The 18237-nt window shown below is 44.1% G+C and overlaps 1 protein-coding gene across 3 annotated transcripts; it reads right to left on the minus strand.

The window, feature by feature from the left end:
• Positions 1–1234: 1234 nt before the first annotated feature.
• Positions 1235–7646, minus strand: LOC120026865 (ras-related protein Rab-5A-like). 3 transcript variants are annotated; one of them, XR_005473243.1, is made up of 7 exons: positions 7484–7640; positions 5571–5800; positions 5159–5310; positions 4804–4926; positions 4603–4696; positions 2566–4403; positions 1235–2489 (listed from the first exon to the last, which is right to left on the minus strand). XR_005473243.1 is itself a non-coding variant. In XM_038971582.1 (6 exons), the coding sequence occupies exons 2-6, from the start codon at positions 5734–5736 to the stop codon at positions 4288–4290; spliced, it is 651 nt and encodes a 216-aa protein (XP_038827510.1). In that variant the 5' UTR covers positions 5737–5800; positions 7581–7646; the 3' UTR covers positions 1235–4287. The 3 variants fall into 3 exon arrangements, 2 of the variants coding, with proteins under 2 accessions (XP_038827510.1, XP_038827509.1); XM_038971582.1 differs by having other exon boundaries at positions 1235–4403; positions 7581–7646; XM_038971581.1 differs by having other exon boundaries at positions 1235–4403.
• Positions 7647–18237: the final 10591 nt, after the last annotated feature.

Genomic DNA, 18237 nt, shown 5'->3' on the forward strand with positions numbered 1-18237 from the left:
TTGTCATTGTAGGTCCATTTTTCCTCCACTAGGGGAGACAAAATGGGTATTCCAGTGAGTAGGCTTGGCCAGGGGTTCCCAAACTTTTTTGGTCCGCGACCCCATTTTGATATCAAAAACCCACACCATGTAAAAAACAAAAGGTGATGTAATCTACAGCCAATGTCTACTTTTTTAACTGTCTCTTTGACAGTCTATTATAAATCAGTCTGACAGCATCATTGATGATCTCCCCCCCCCCCCAGTCTGATTTAGTGCCTCTGAGTCCTACACAGGCTTGTGTGCATATGTGTAATAATACCCATAAAACCTAATGGTCAAAAAGGGAAATAGTTTTTTCACAATTAATTATTTCCCAGAGGGGATTTTAGAAACACTTAAAATAAGGGCTGTGTTTTGTGTAGGATTACCCTGGCGTGACGTTTTGATAACCATGTAAATCTCTCTCGGACAATGTGACTTTTATCAATATCAGTGATGGGGTCATAATAATATTTAGCATAAACCGTTCAAAAGATAGAACTACATTTGTAGGAAGAAAACAGAAACCACTGTTTATTACAACCACATCTAGCTGCTACTGGAGGTTACGGACGTCATTTTATATCAGAATTTCCTGTTTTCAAACCCCTAGTTTGGGAAATCCTGGAGTAGGCTATGATCCAGGGTAGAGGTCACAAAAAAATGTAACCATTTGTAGTGAGAATCTCAAGGTCAAATGTAATGACCTGGGACAAATGGAGTGTGACATACCATCATAGGCAAAAAAATATATAATAAGACATGGGAAAAGCAGACAAAAGACTCTGGTGATGATGTCCACCTTACAAATACCACAATAATGTACTAGGCCTTGTAGTTACACAATACATATGTAATAAAATGATTCCAATTATAGGCCGATTATTACATCTTACATAGAGTTCTATTATTCTGACTGGATATTCAGAGAACCAGGGTGAGGACAGGTCTGACAGGACCACCAGTACCTTAGTCGCTGTGACCTCAATAGGCAAAGCTAAGTGGTCAAAGGTCAGATAAAAAGAACAGGATGTCACTGGTGACCTCCGGCGGAGTGGTTGGGGTTCTTTACCCCAGACAGTGTACAGCAGCGTAAGAGAACATCTAGAACCGCTGAAAATAAATCTTAGAACCACACGTTCTAGAGATCATTAAAAAAAATAGCAATCACCCTCCTCTTAGCTAACACAAATATCCTACTCCACACATGATATTATTTAACAGTACTGTAAAATGCTTACATTTGTTTATTTTTTCCCAGCTGCAATTAAGTGGCCACAGCAACAAAAATGTATACAATGTACATCCCTATGAGTTAATCCATTTATTCATCATCATGATCATGATCCACCAGCTAATACCCCAACAGTAGAACAGAGCAGTCTTTCTTCTCCTACTAAGGTTGTTAACATTGTTCCCACAACGTTGTTACATTCTTACTGAGACGTTATAAGACAAGCGGAAAGTGAATTTTGTTAAACCCTTTCCGCTTTGCTCCAACAGGGATTCAACAGCCAGACAGTGTATTGTGTGTGACTTCAGTTCTAGTGGGATGAGGAGTACTGGACAGGGCATCCTAGCTTTAGATCACTCACAAATGAGTGAAATGCGAGAGAGAGAATGTTAAAAAATAGAAACCAAAAAATAAACATTTAGCTTTTCTTGAGAAATAAAGTATAAGTCAGACCACTAAAGAAATGCAAGTGAATTTTTTTGTTAATAACACTACATTTATAAAGACCACCATCGATTATAATTTAAACATTTTTGTGGGGGGGGGAAAACTACTCCAAACCCACACTGAAGCTGTTTTCTGCTAACTGTACAGTTTTTTAATGATTATCTAGACAACTCCCTAGCAAGCATTAGTCCTGTCAACTGTAAATGGAAAAAGTAGACTACATTGCAACACCCTATGTACAGTATATTATATATATATATATATTTATATCACACTGGCTGTAATTATGACAAGATATATTCATGAGAATCATTAGTGCAAGGCAAGAGGAAGAGACCTGGACAGAGTTATTGACCAGGACGGGTTGTGTGTATGTGTGTTTAAATGTATATGTAAGTAACAGGTCCAGGGTTTAAAAATAACACAAAAGTGTATGTGTGTGAGCGAGCTGTGTTTTAGCTTGTGTGTGTTATTTAGATCTGGGAGGGTTTAGAGAAATAAACCTGCGTCTGACTGTGTTTGTTGTCTCTGAGGATGTTTTATCACCAAACAGTCCAGTCTCCCTCTGTGTACACACACCCTCACACACAGCACTTCCTAAAGAACAGGGGATGAATAGTGACCATGACAAAGAGAGACATCCTGATTGGCACCCTATTCCCTATATAGTGCACTACTTTTGACCAGGGCTTTAGTCAAAAGCAGTGCACTATTTGGGGAATATGGTGACATTTGGGACACACCCAGCTGATTCCTAATGAAGAAGCTCTCAACACCTAGAAGTCAACTCACCATGTTCCCCTCTCTCAACGCCTAGAGGTCACCTCACCATGTTCCCCTCTCTCAACACCTACAGAGGTCACCTCACCATGTTCCCCTCTCTCAACGCCTAGAGGTCACCTCACCATGTTCCCCTCTCTCAACACCTACAGAAGTCACCTCACCATGTTCCCCTCTCTCAACACCTAAAGAGGTCACCTCACCATGTTCCCCTCTCTCAACACCTAAAGAGGTCACCTCACCATGTTCCCCTCTCTCAACACCTACAGAAGTCACCTCACCATGTAACCCCTCCCTCGGACAGAGACCATCAGGTCAGGATGGAAAGGGGTCTGGAGGCTTGGCATTCAGGGGGCGGGGGGTAAGGTGAACATGTGAACAAGTCTCAGAGGCTCAATGCCATACTGTGGTGATAGCAAGTAGGGTTGGTGAGGGGGATAGCAGGTAGGGTTGGTGGGGGTAAGGTGGTGATAGCAGGTAGGGTTGGTGAGGGGGATAGCAGGTAGGGTTGGTGGGGGTAAGGTGGTGATAGCAGGTAGGGTTGGTGGGGGTAAGGTGGTGATAGCAGGTAGGGTTGGGGAGGGTAAGGAAGTGATAGCAGGTAGGGTTGGTGAGGGTAAGGAAGTGATAGCAGGTAGGGTTGGTGAGGGTAAGGTGGTGATAGTAGGTAGGGTTGGTGGGGGTAAGGTGGTGATAGCAGGTAGGGTTGGGGTGGGTGTGGAGGCAGGTTGCTTTGCTTTGCAGTGTGAAGGTCCTTGCAGACACTGAAGAAATCACAGAGCCAATATTGTGAACCATTGCACGATGCCACTAGGACAGCTATGCCCAATCCCAAATTGTCCTCTAAAAGCCCCTTAGGTAGACCTGAGAGAATTGAATAGGTGTGAGCATTATGGGGATCGCTCCACCTTGCCCTCTGATAGGCTAGGTGGAATGTTCCCCGATTGTTTAGACCTCAAATCCTCTCAGACCTACATGAAGTACCTAAGGGGTTAGGGTTTGATTTGGGGCTGAGCATTAGAAGCAGGCAAGGCCCTGGGATGGGACAAAGAGAGACAGAAGGGAGAAACTCTATACTAGCACTACTAAAGGTTTAGTGGGCAAAGCATATGAATACATTACTCAAGAGACAGATGAGGGTAGACAGAGATCAACAGAGAGAAACTAGAAGGAACCCAAGACCACTGCTAAACAGTCTTTTCCTTCGACTTGTCAAGAATTAGCCCTCGCAAACCTTTGGAGCCTCTCCCCCTCAAATATATTTTTTTGTGCCACTGAATAAAGTTAACACAGATTTTTTCTCATCATCAAGTTAGGCCTTGTAGTGATACATGCATCCATAATTCCCACTATAAAAAAAAAATAAACAAAACAAAAAAACAAACAGAAAGGACAGATATTGTGTTAGAAACACAGAGCGATAGTCTGTAGCTATCCCAGGAGATGAGACCACCATCAGAGTTGCCCCGCCCCTTAGTCCTGCTGCTTGCCAATAGTCAGGAAGAATGAGGTAGGGAAGGCGGGCACTAATTTCAGAAAAAAAGGAGGAAGGTGTCTCAATTAGTAACAGCAGAACCAGTAGGGGAGAGGGAGGGGCGGGGCGTCGTTGAGAGAACTATAGATGAGGGCGTTGCTTTGCATTAGTTACTGCAGAGGAGGAGGAGAAGGGTAGAATGGGAAGGGGGTTCAAAGGGCATCTTTTTTCATTGCTGCAGATCAGAGAGTTTTGGGTGGGTGGGTGGGTGGGCGGGCGGGCGGGGGTCATCACATTAGTTACTGCAGTGTGGGGGGGAAAGGATTTCGCTTTAAGTACTGCAGCAGGGGGCCTTAGTCGGCTGGGCGGCTTCCGTTAGGTCGACGCCCCTGTTCCGCCCGCTGTTAGCTCCAGTGGCCGCAGGCTCGCTCTTGGGCAATCTTTTCGCTAGAGGATGGAAGAAAAACAAACAAAAAAACTTCACAAACGCCAGCTACTGATGAGGATCGCTTGATCAAAACATCCTGCTAGTTCACATTTCCTTGATACATGTCTAAGTATGTATTTAGTGAGTATTTGAGTCTGCAGGGCCCTATTCAATTACACATCAGTAAGTGATGTGTGTCACGGGGTGAGAGGAACCTACCAATAGCCATGAATATCTCGTTCACATTCATAGACGTCTTGGCCGACGTCTCCATGAAGAGCAAGCTGTTGTCGTCTGCATATGACTGGGCATCCTGGGAAAAACAACCATGTCAGAGACAGTCACTGCCTGTCAAACGCACACACACACACCGATGTGTTCTCGTGACACCAGATAGGTACAGGTGTTTGGAGGACTCACCTGGAAGTCCACGGCTCTCTTGCTGGCGAGGTCAGCCTTGTTGCCAGACAGGGCGATGACAATGTTGGGGCTAGCTTGTCTCTGCAGCTCCTTCACCCAGTTCCTGGCCCGCGCAAATGACTCCTGAGACATGGTACCAGGGAAATGGTGATGTTAAAAACACTTCACTTTCAATTTGGAATCCCTTTTCTTCAATGGAGCGGAGCCCTAGGCCAACTTCCAATATATGTGAATAATCCCACGTGAAGGGATCACCAGTGTGACCACATATCCAAACATGTGAGATCAATTATCATTTTTACAAAGGAAGGTTGGTTGCACTGGTTATAAAATCTATCAAGATTATGCTACTTGCCTCATTTGTGATGTCGTAGACCACGATGGCGGCCTGCGCCCCTCTGTAATACATTGGCGCCAGGCTGTGGTAGCGCTCCTGTCCTGCCGTGTCCCAGATCTCAAACTTCACCGTCGTGTCGTCTAGACACACTGTCTGGGTCAGGAAGGCCGCTGGGGAGGAGAGAAGAGAGTTGTCAAATACATAATTGACGTGAACACATTCAACAATATGAATGAAGGGATAAATAAATAACTACAGCCCAGACCCAACAACAACCCATAGTCCCTATTGCTCCATTGTCTGCAGGTCTGAGGTTCCTTCCGTAACTGGTTCCTTCAGATCTTATAACACTGAAGGGATAGAGACTTCTAGAAGAGGCTATAGATACTTTTCTGTTCCTGGCTTAAGTGCATAAATGAGTGATGGTCACCTCCAATGGTGCTCTCCTGGAACTCGTGGAACTGTCCCTTGACGAAGCGGAGCACCAGGCTGGACTTGCCCACCGCCGACTCCCCCAGAAGTACCAGCTTGAATTGGCAGATCTTGTTACCAGCGTTAGACCCGTTGGGTCTCGTAGCTCCTCCCCTGTTGGCCATGGCCTAGTCAGATCCCCCAGTCAGTGTTTGTCCCGCACGTCTGACTATGCTGTCAGGGCTTCAGCTGGAGGCGGCGGTAGAGAGAAGGAAAAAAGGAACAATTATTCACAACTCCGATTATGTTTTTCGCTAAGGTTATGTCAGATGTGGGAAAGATAAGAGGATTTTGAAGTAGAGATATGGATGTTTTCGTAAAGTTGTTTAACCTTGGCCTATATCCTCCATAAGTGAGTCAAGGTGACAGTATGGAAGTGGACATGCTTCTCGAAAGAGAAAAAAACCTTGATATTCGTGTCCAGACTCTCCTGATAAAGAGATCAACTTAGCCCTTAAATATATGGTGAAATCTTGGAATGGAATGAATGAGCTACACAATGAACTGGACATTTTATTTCCCTCCTTCCTCAGGGAGGTAGAAACTGAATAGATGATCCTGTCTACTGAAGACAATTGAGAGTGGCAGGCTGCCCTGAAAACAAGTTGTCAAAATAAACATGGCTTGTGCCAGTCAAACCTTGCTGTAGAGCTGGGGCATATTAATATGGGCACACCATAGCAAAACACTGTGCAACGGAAAACAAATACAAGCTTTTCTTACTGGACAAGCAGATAGTATATCCCTGTATTAAACTGTTTTCTCCCATTTTCTGTATTGAATATGACCCAGCCCAGTCTCTGAGTGCATGGTATCACAGAGATGGCTGAATATGTGAGCTCACTAAAATATAATTTCCCTCATCAAATACACCATACATTGCTACTGACAGAGTTGTGTGTGCCTAATCTGTAGACTATGAAAATGTTTTTAGAAGACAGAATAATATGGCTCTGATCTGGACTTCCCATATGCATTTACAGTCAAAACCATGCAAACTCTTTCGGTACACACAGTAACATCCCCACTCGGAGCTGAAATTGTACCCCTCAAACTTTCCAAAACACACACACACACACACACACACACACACACACACACACACAATTTGTCATAGAGGAAAACACTACTCAGCAAGGACGTTGCAGTGTTGCCTTCCAATGTAAATATGTTCGCCTACATATAGCTAATATAATAGCGAAGTTAGTTAGAAGGTAAACATGCGCAATAGGCTGACAGCAATGCCAACGGCCTGTACTTGTACTGGCTGTTGCCTTCGTGGTGGGAAGTGACTCAACCAGCACTGTTATGAATCTCTGCATTGCTAGTATGGACTGTTCAAACTTCTAACAATGTACTAAATTAGCATAGCTAACGTGGCCTACTCTTCGATTTATTTTCGAAGCCACAGTATCTAGCTAGAAAATTGAGAGTACGCCATTTTCCAAATAGAAGCAAATGCTAACCCAATTAACGTTAGCTTGCAGCTACTGTTAGCTAGTTAGGTGACTGGGTGGCAAGCTAACGTTAGCAAAACAAGTCCGATTGCGAATGTGATGATGGAGCTGGCTGGCTTACTACATTTTCAATAAGCTAACTAGCGAGCAGAAGCGTATGACGAACCCATATCCACACATGATCAACACAACTAGGATAAACAACCAATAAATAGCATCACGAACACGGTTTTGACCGGAACGATTAAATGACAAAACCGTTGTTAGGTCTCTTCCCGACCCAAATCCGGGCCAAGGCCTATTTTTTGCATTTCTCATCAGACGCCAATGTTAGCATATCAAGCTAGCTAAGCTAGCCTGTTGACAACTAATGAGCTGAAATCTACAACTTGTCACACCATTTTGCTTACTATACCTGAGTCCCAGGCGGTTGACGAACACAGAATACCACACACGAGTCTATACACAAAATAAAGGTCGCAGTGCGGACAGATACGTATTGTTGAACATACAAATAATTTCAACAACCCCGATCACGTCTCCTCCTTTTCTTTCTTCTTGCAACTTCCCCTTTTACTAGAACCAAAACACAAACAACCCCTTCCGCCCATTCTGCCACGTCACACAGCACGTCTGCTCTGCAGAGGTAACGCCGGATTCATGAATTTGATTGTTTTTCTTCTAGGATGAAATCAAGAGTAACGTGCGATTTCAAGTGATTTGGATCAATGTAGTAAAACTAGTTAGAAGCAGACGTTAGATTACCCAATTACTTTGTTATTGGATCTGCCATTTAAAATTGAAGTAAATACAGGGCTCAGGTAAAAGCTTTTGGATAATTAAGATGAAGATGACGTAAATATGCATATAGATGTATTACTCATAAAGTGAAGGGGGGGCCAATGTACACCAAAAAAACAATAGCTGAGGGTAAGGTGTAGGTTAGGCTGTCTCATAGGCGATCTATTGCCGGATTTAAAAGAACTGGGAACTCCGAAAACATAATGACGTCAGTGATTTTCAGGTCGGGAAGTCGGAGCTCTAGATAGCGGCCCGAGGTCCTGAGTTGGAATTGCGAGTTGGGTGACCATTCAAATCGATTTTTGATAGTCGGAGCTCGGTTGTTACACCGAGTTCCCAGTTGTTCTGAACGAACTGAAGTCGGAGATTTCCAAGCTCCCAGTTGTTTTGAACGCGGCATTTGTATCTGACTCAGAGGATTTAACCTGCCATCTTGTTTGTTGAATGGATGGTGGCAATATTTTATTGTATTGCCTTTTGGTTCAACTCTCATCATCAAGAACAGTATGTGTTTCTCAACCTTGTTCGTTCCAGGGACTGGCCATGCTGTCCCTTGTGTGTCTGGGACTGGCAAGATATGGCTTTTCCTCCTATATTAAACCTAGCTTTGAATAACTAACTCAATTAGAGAGTAAACGTTATTTATAATAAGGGTTAGAAAATCGGACCTCTGAAATGAAAATGGATGGACATCCCATATTTTACATAAACCCTCCCATGAACGCTTGAAAAATAAGTGACTCCCCTATACCCCAAATAATACACTATATGGCCAAAGGTATGTGGACACCCCTTCAAATTAGTGGATTTGGCTACTTCAGTCTCACCCGCTGCTGACAGGTGTATAAAATCGAACACACAGCCATGCAATCTCCATAGACAAACATTGGCAGTAGAATGGCCTTACTGGAGAGCTCAGTGACTTTCAACGTGGCACAAGTCAGTTTGTCAAATTTCTACCCTGGTCAACTGTAAGTGCTGTTATTGTGAAGTGGAAATATCTAGGAGCAAGTGGTTGGCCACACAAGCTCACAGAACGGGACCACCGAGTGCTGAAGCACGTAGCGTGTAAAAACCGTCTGTCCTCAGTTGCAACACTCACTACTGAGTTCCAAACTGCCTCTGGAAGCAACGTCAGCACAATAACTGTTCATCGGGAGCTTCATGAAAGGGGTTTCCATGGCCGAGCAGCCGCACACAAGCCTAAGATCATCATGCGCAATGCCAAGCGTCGGCTGGACGGTGTAAAGCTCGCCGCCATTGGACTCTGGAGAAGTGGAAACGTGTTTTCGGGAATGATGAATCACGGTTCACCATCTGGCAATCCAAGGGATGAATCTGAGTTTGATGGATGCCAGGAGAATGCTACCTGCCCCATTGCATAGTGGCAACTGTAAAGTTTGGTGGCTGTTTTTCATGGTTCGGGCTAGGCCTCTTAGTTCCAGTGAAGGGAAATCTTAATGCTACAGCATACAATGACATTCTAGACGATTCTGTGCTTCCAACTTTTTTGGCAACAGTTTGGGGAAGACTATTTCCTGTTTCAGCATGACAATACACCGTGCACAAAGCGAGGTCCATACAGAAATAGTTTGTCAAGATCAGTGTGGAAGAACTTGACTGGCCTGCGCAGAGCCCTGACCCCATCGAACACCTTTGGGTGGATATGGAACGCCGACTGCGAGCCAAGCCTAATCGCCCAACATCAGTGCCCAACCTCACTAATGCTCTTGTGGGTGAATGGAAGCAAGTCCCAGCAGCAATGTTCCAACATCTAGTGGAAAGCCTTCCCAGAAGACTCAAGGCTATTATAGCAGCAAAGGGAGGACCAACTCCTTATTAATGACCATGATTTTTGGAATCAGATGTTCGACAAGCATGTGTCCACATACTTTTGGTCATGTGGTGTAATGAAACAATAAAGTGGAACATGCTTACCGTTTATCCTCACTTCTTGGACAGACCAGAGCATAGATATGCAGTTGTAGAAACTGTTATTCGTCCTGTAAGCATTGGATGGCAACGCATACTTTTTATAGAGCACAGGGCTGCGGGCCAGAAGGTTGTGGATTTGTAGATCACTGTGGACAAGAGTATGGGTGGAAATATCTCCTTTATAATAAAAGCATTCCATGAATCTATATTTGTGTTTGCAGGTCAGAGAATGTTTTTAAAAAATTAACATTTCATGCAATTCTACGTAATTGTACGTATTAGCGGAATCCTTTTTAAAACCACACAAATTACACAAATTACAGGCTAATAAGAATGTACAGAGAGATAGGCCTATGTGTTAATCTTATCATATTTCTCCAATGCCAAATCAGTGTGTCTTGTTTGCAATGAAACTGTCCCTGTTTGCAAATAATTAAATCTGAGACAGGCTGCATTAGGAATCTGAGCATGGTACTTTAAAAAATGAGGACTACCTTTCCAACCCAGACAGAGTAGACCTACCTTTCCACCCCAGACAGAGTAGGCCTACCTTTCCACACCAGACAGAGTAGACCTACCTTTCCACCCCAGACAGAGAAGGCCTACCTTTCCACCCCAGTCAGAGTAGGCCTACCTTTCCACACCAGACAGAGTAGGCCTACCTTTCCACTCCAGACAGAGTAGACCTACCTTTCCACCCCAGACAGAATAGGTCTACCTTTCCACACCAGACAGAGTAGGCCTACCTTTCCAACCCAGACAGAGTAGGCCTACTTTTCCAACCCAGACAGAGTAGGCCTACCTTTCCAACCCAGACAGAGTAGGCCTACCTTTCCAACCCAGACACAGTAGAACTACCTTTCCAACCCAGACAGAGTAGGCCTACCTTTCCAACCCAGACAAAGTAGGCCTACCTTTCCAACCCAGACAGAGTAGACCTACCTTTCCACCCCAGACAGAGTAGACCTACCTTTCCACCCCAGACAGAGTAGACCTACCTTTCCAACCCAGACAGAGTAGGCCTAGATTTCCACCACAGACAGTAGGCCTACCAACACTGAAAAATGTGAGCTTTAACTAACTGCTGGCTACTCTTCTTCCGTGTCTTAATGCAATGAGAGAAGGTCACAAGTGTTTCCCCAAAAGCTGTCTGGGTTTTACATCTTCGAATATACAGAAAGTGAAAAGCTTAATCAATTTATAGTGGCAGAATTGATTACTTCCCAAGCAAAGACAATGTTTTGTCTCTATTGGCTAAAGGGTTGTATAAAGTTGTAGCTCAGACTCTGAATGTTAAAGAAACAAAACAATGATATCCCCATATGCATCAGAGTCGCGTCTTTCCCAGGTACTGTACAGCTTGTTTCTAGCATAAAGCATCGCGGACCACAGTGCTGTTAAATATCACTTTATATAATAGGTTCCATTTTATTTTGTTAAAAATCTTAAGGTAACAAAGCGTATGCCTGTGCTTTTTGCCATTTTCTTTAATAAAGGGTAGGCCTATGGGATACCCTCTTATACCCCCTAAACTTGAGTCTTGATTTTAACTTAACAGCCCTTCACTGACACAGAGGTATGCTTTTTAAAGAGTGCATGGTGGGTGGATGAATTGACCTCCAAATATATGGATATAGCAGCCTGTAGCCTAATTTTGTAGACCTCACTCTTATTTCTTAAATAGGAAGAAATAGGCTCCAACACAAATCCCTCTTGTTATTAGTAAAGTCTCATTAAAATTACGAAGTTAAAATGAATTATGCCTAAATTGAAATGAATTATGCCTACTCGAATTTGCCTTCTTTCAGCACCATGAGCTGTCCATTTTCGATTGATTTTTAAGCAGCTGCTGCTTCAAGTTTCAGCACAACAAAGTTACTCAAATTTGGCTTATTGTCAGGTCAATAACTCTGATGAATACATAAGAAACATATTGTTTTTAATAACATCAATTATAGTAGTAGCAGGTTAACAAATTTGACCCCCGGTCCTCCTTCCCATCGTCGTGCTCTCCTTCTCAAACCGAACAGAACAAAGGCTATAGGCTAATCCGCGCACAAGTCTAGGCCTAACTAAAAATTAGTCAAAGAGCCTTTGACTCTCTTCCTGAACTGCGACCGTAGGGTTCGTTCAGCAGGCAGCACACAAAAACGTTTATCACCAGCAAGAGCCGAGCAGGCCGGGGCTCAGGGTTGGAATATCCATTGCAGTGTGTAATGCAGCCTAGTTTTATTCACACCGTCCCAGCAGCTATCTTAGAAATATTACTTTGCTCTGTGCTCCTCTGAGCATGCACTTCGTAGCCTATAGTCTATAGGTTATGGATAATTTGATTGAGACCACACTAAATAGCCTATTGGCACACATCATATTGAGCGCCCAGCGGAGTATCAGAAATGAGGGGCGGCATCGGGCACACATCGATATATAGCCTAATAAGCAACTAATTCCGAAACATATTTTACATTCTAAAAAATATATATCTCAATTTCATCAATAACAAATTACATGACCCTCCGTTGGATTAGATTTTAAAAATACGAAACCCTCCACTTGACTGAAATTGAAAAAGCATTTTCCTCCAGGTAACCAACCATTCTGTAAATTTCGATCCATTCCTTAGTATCATTAAAACATTTCACAAACTGGCACGGGTCCATAGACTAGAGGATGAGAAACACAGGTCTTGGAGCAAGATGCTTCTGCTATTTGAACCAGAAGAGGGAGCTCAAGGCTTTAAAATGATACCATACATACAGTCCATTGGTGGAGGTCTAGATGCCTGTTACCGTGACGTGTCTCACAGCTGGAAATTCTGTCTGGACATCCTGCCTCACGTGAGTCCTATAAATGAAGGCTGACATACACACTAAAGACAAATAAACTACCAACAGCATTGTGAACCGTATAGAAATTATATTCTATAAGGCTACCTTTCCATTTCCACATTGTGTTATTCATCCAAAGAAAGACAATTTACTATTTTTGTATCGCAAGAGTGATTCTGTCAAAATCCTCTGGTTTTCTCAACCTTCCATTGATCAATCTGCAAACCAACGTGTTAACAAAGTAATCAATCAACCAAAACCAAATAGATATTCAGTCTTGGTTGTTCTGCCTTTATGAAGATTTAAACAAGTCACAGCCAAAGTCAAGCCTTTTACAACCTGAGGTTGGAGTAGCAGCAGTGAGTTGGCCTCTTTAGGAAGCCTCTCCTTGACCCTGGCATGGTATAATAACCTCCACTATTGTACTTTGACAGTGGGGCTATTCTTAGTACAGTACACTTAGCCCAGTGCAGTATGGCACTGTTAAGGGTCATAATCGCTATTCAATGAAACCCATAGACAGTATGTCTGTCTGGTCCCTCAGGGCCCAAGTCAAGGAGGTTGCATTGGATCCCCGGACAAACAACAAGATGATGATTAATTTGCCCATAAAGTACTCACACCCCTTGATTTTTTTCAAAATTCTGTTGTGTTACAGCCTGAAATAAATAAGTATAAATTCACTGGCCTACACACAATACCCCATAATGTCAAAGTGGAATTATGATTTTTGCAAGTTAAACATTTAAAGCTGTATTCAACCCCTTTGTTATGGCAAGCATAAATAAGTTCAAGAGTACACATTTGCTTAACAAGTCACATAAGTTGCATGGACTAATAATAATAGTGTTTAACATGACTTTTGAATGACTACCTCATCTCTGCATCCTGCGCATACAATTATCTGCAATGTCCCTCAGCCGAGCAGTGAATGTCAGACACAGATTCAACCACAAAGACCAGGGAGGTTTTCCAATTTCCTAACTCCGTTGCCGGAGAGGAAGGAAACTGCTCAGGGATTTCACCATGAGGCCAATGGTGACTAAAACAGTTAGAGTTTAATGGCTGTGATTGGAGAAAACTGAAGATAGATCAACAACATTGCAGTTACTCCACAATACTAACCTAATTGACAGAGTGAAAAGGAAGCCTGTACAGAATTAAACATATTCCAAAACATGCATCCTGTTTGCAACAAGGAAGTAAAGTAATCTGCCAAAAAATTGGCAAAGCAATTCACTTTGAATTGAATCTACACTGTAGTTGCTTACCAAGAAGACAGTGAATGTTCCTGTGTCCGAGTTACAGTTTTCACTTAAATCTACTTGAAAACCTATGGCAAGACCTGAAAATGGTGTCTAGCAATCAACAAATAATGTGACAGAGGTTGAAGAATTTTGAAAAGAATAATGGGCAAATGTTGCACAGTCCAGGTGTGGAAAGCTCTTAGAGACGTACCCAGAAAAACTCACAGCTGTAATCACTGTCAAAGGGGCTTCTACAAAGTATTGACTCAGGGGTGTGAATACTTACAGTACCAGTCAAAAGTTTGGACACACCTACTAATTCAAGGGTTTTTCTTTATTTTTACTATTTTCTACATTGTAGAATAATAGTGAAGACATCAAAAATATGAAATAACACATATGGAATCATGTATTAACCAAAAGTGTTAAAATCAAAACATAGTTTATATTTGAGATTCTTCAAAGTAGCCACTTCTGCAGTCCAATCATCCCAAACCATCTCAATTGGGTTGAGGTCGGGTGATTGTGGAGGCTAGGTCATCTGATGCAGCACTCCATCACTCTCCGTCTTGGTCAAATAGCCCTTACACAGCCTGGAGGTGTGTTTGGGTCATTGTCCAGTTGAAAAACAACTGATAGTCCCACCAATGATAGTCCCACAAACCAGATGGGATGGCGTATTGCTGCAGAATGCTGTGATAGCCATGCTGGTTAAGTTTGCCTTGGATTCTAAATAAATCACAGACAGTGTGTCACGATCGTCTTGATGAGGAAGAGTGGACCAAGGCGCAGCGTGATACAAGTACATCTTCTTTTATTTAAAATGAAGACGAAACGAACACTTTTACAAAACAACCGTGAAGCTACAAACGAAAGTGCATACACAAGCTACTAACGTTAGACATAGACAATTACCCACAATAGCCTAATGCCTATGGCTGCCTTAAATATGGCTCCCAATCAGAGACAATGAAAGACAGCTGTCTCTGATTGAGAACCACTCAGGCAACCATAGACATACCTAGACACCTACACTGAACACAACCCCATAAACTCTACAAACCCCCCTATACAATACAACCACCCAAGACGAGACAAATACACACAAACATCCCCCCTGTCACACCCTGACCTAACTAAAATAATACAGAAAACAAAGATAACTAAGGCCAGGGCGTGACACAGTGTCACAAGCAAAGCACCCCGACACCATCGCACCTCTTCCTCCATGCTTCACGGTGAGAACCACACATGCAGAGATGATCCGTTCACCTACTATGTGTCTCATAAAGACACGGCGGTTGGAACCAAAAATCTCAACTTTGGAATCATCAGACCAAAGGACAGATTTCCACCGGTCTAATGTCCATTGCTCGTGTTTCTTGGCCCAAGCAAGTCTCTTCTTATTATTGGTGTCCTTTAGTAGTGGTTTCTTTGCAGCAATTCGACCATGAAGGCCTGATTAACGCAGTCTCCTTTGAACAGTTGATGTTGAGATGTGTTTGTTACTTGAACTCTGTGAAGCATTTATTTGGGCTGCAATTTCTGAGGCTGATAACTCTAATGAGAGTTATCATTCCTGTAGCGGTCCTCATGAGAGCTAGTTTCATCATAGCGCTTGATGGTTTTTGCGACTGCACTTTCAGAAACTTCAAAGTTCTTGACATTTTCCGTATTGACTGACCTTCATGTCTTAAAGTAATGATGGACTGTCATTCTCTTTGCTTATTTGAGCTGTTATTGCTATAATATAGACTTGGTCTTTTACCAAATAGGGCTATCCTCTGTATACCACCCCTACCTTGTCACAACACAGCACAACACAATAATTTGTTCTTAACTGACTTGCCTAGTTAAATAAAGGTAAAAAAACAAAAACAAGGCACACCTGTTCATTGAAATACATTCCAGGTGACTAACTCATGAAGCTGGTTGAGAGAATGCCAAGAGTGTGCAAAGCTGTCATCAAGGCAAAGGGTGGCTACTTTGAAGAATCTCAAATATATTTAGATTTCTTTAACACTTTTTTGGTTACTACATGATTCCGTGTTATTTCATAGTTTTGATGTCTTCACTTTTATTCTGCAATGTAGAAAATAGTACAAATAAAATAATGCAATGAGTAGGTGTGTCCAAACTTTTGACTGGTACTGTAGGTGCACACAGGTGACAGACACATTCATTACCGTCTTGTAATCATTAGTACAACAGTTGCAAACTAGAGTTTCTTTTGGATAAATGCAGGTATGGTTATCCTCATTTCGTTCCGTTTGCTTCCTTTAAGAAACGTTTTTCAACAGAATGGGCAGAATGAGTACACCTGTCATGCCCTGACCTTAGTATTCTTTGTTTTCTTTATTATTTTGGTTAGGTCAGGGTGTGACGAGGGTGGTATGTGTGTTTTTGTCTTCTCTAGGGTTTTTTGTATGTCTAGGTGTGTGTGTCTAGTCTAGACATATGTAGGTCTATGGTGGCCTAGATTGGTTCCCAATCAGAGGCAGCTGTTTATCGTTGTCTCTGATTGGGGATCATATTTAGGTTGCCATTTCCAGTTTGTTTTGTGGGTTATTGTCTATGTGAAGTTGCATGTCTGCACTAATTGTTTATAGTGTTCATTTTGTTTGTTAGTTTGTTTAGTGTTCTTCGTGTTCATTCGTCTTACATTAAAAGTATGTATTCACATCACGCTGCGCTTTGGTCTCCTCACTATGACGCTCGTGACAGAATAACCCACCAAACAAGGACCAAGCAGCGTGAAAGGGAGGAACAGCACTTGGTGGAAAAATGGACCCGGGAGAAGGATGAGTGGGTAACAACCTGGGAGGAGATAGAGAGGTGGTCGATCGATCCAGGGAGAGTGCCAGAGCCCGCCTGGGATTCAATGGAACAGTGCGAGGAGGGATACAGGAGAATGGAGGAACGGCGATGATATAAAGGTACGCGGCTAGTACGGAAGCCCGAGAGGCAGCCCCAAGATTGGCTGAGTCAGGTAGGAGACCTGAGCCATCTCGTCGTGCTTACCGTGGGGAGAGTGTTACTGGTCAGGCACCATGTTATGTGGTGGAGCGCACAGTGTCTCCAGTGCGCTATTCTAGCCCCGGTGTGCTCTATTCCAGCTCCTCGCATTGGCCGGGCTAGAATGAGCATCCAGCCAGGAAGGAGGGTGCCGGCTCAGCGATCCTGGTCTCCAGTGTACCTCCTTGGACCAGGATATCCTGCGCCGGTTTTGCGTACTGTGTCTCCGGTGAGTCTGCACAGCCCAGTACGTCCTGTGCCAGCGCCCTGCATTTGCAGGGTGAAAATGAACATCCAGGCAGGACGGGTTGTGTCAGCTATAAACTCCAGACCTCCAGTGCGTCTCTACGGTCCCGTGTATCCTGTTCCTCCTCCCCGCACTCGCCCTGAGGTGCGTGTACTCAGCCCGGTACCACCAGTTCCGGCACCATGCACCAGGCCTACAGTGCGCCTCCAGGGTCCAGTATGCCCTGTTCCTCCTCCCTGCATTCGCCCTGAGGTGCGTGTCCCCAACCCGGTACCACCAGTTCCGGCACCAGGCCTACAGTGTGTCTCCAGGGTCCAGTATGCCCTGTTCCTCCTCCCCGCACTCACCCTGAGGTGCGTGTCCCCAGCCCGGTACCACCAGTTCCGGCACCACGCACCAGGCCTACAGTGCGCCTCGACAGTCCGGAGCTGCCAGAGTCGCCCTCCTGTCCGGAGCTGCCAGAGTCGCCCTCCTGTCCGGAGCTGCCAGAGTCGCCCTCCTGTCCGGAGCTGCCAGAGTCGCCCTCCTGTCCGGAGCTGCCAGAGTCGCCCTCCTGTCCGGAGCTGCCAGAGTCGCCCTCCTGTCCGGAGCTCCCTTTCCGTCCAGTGGCGCCCTCTACGATGGTCTTCAGTCCGGGGCCCACTGCGAGGCGCCACCTAAGTGGGCCAAGACTGAGGTGGAGCGGGGTCCACGTCCCGCACCCGAGCCGCCGCCGTGAAAAAGGCCCACCCGGACCCTCCCCTTTAGAGTCAGGTTTTTGCGGCCGGAGTCCGCACCTTTGGGGGGGGGGGGGGTACTGTCACGCCCTAACCTTAGTATTCTTTGTTTTCTTTATTATTTTGGTTAGGTCAGGGTGTGACAAGGGTGGTATGTGTGTTTTTGTCTTCTCTATGGTTTTTTGTATGTCTAGGTGTGTGTGTCTAGTCTAGACATATGTAGGTCTATGGTGGCCTAGATTGGTTCCCAATCAGAGGCAGCTGTTTATCATTGTCTCTGATTGGGGATCCTATTTAGGTTGCCATTTTCCAGTTTGTTTTGTGGGTTATTGTCTATGTGAAGTTGCATGTCTGCACTCATTGTTTATAGTGTTCACGTT

Source organism: Salvelinus namaycush, chromosome 32 (assembly GCF_016432855.1).
Source record: "Salvelinus namaycush isolate Seneca chromosome 32, SaNama_1.0, whole genome shotgun sequence".
Lineage (NCBI taxonomy): Eukaryota > Metazoa > Chordata > Actinopteri > Salmoniformes > Salmonidae > Salvelinus > Salvelinus namaycush.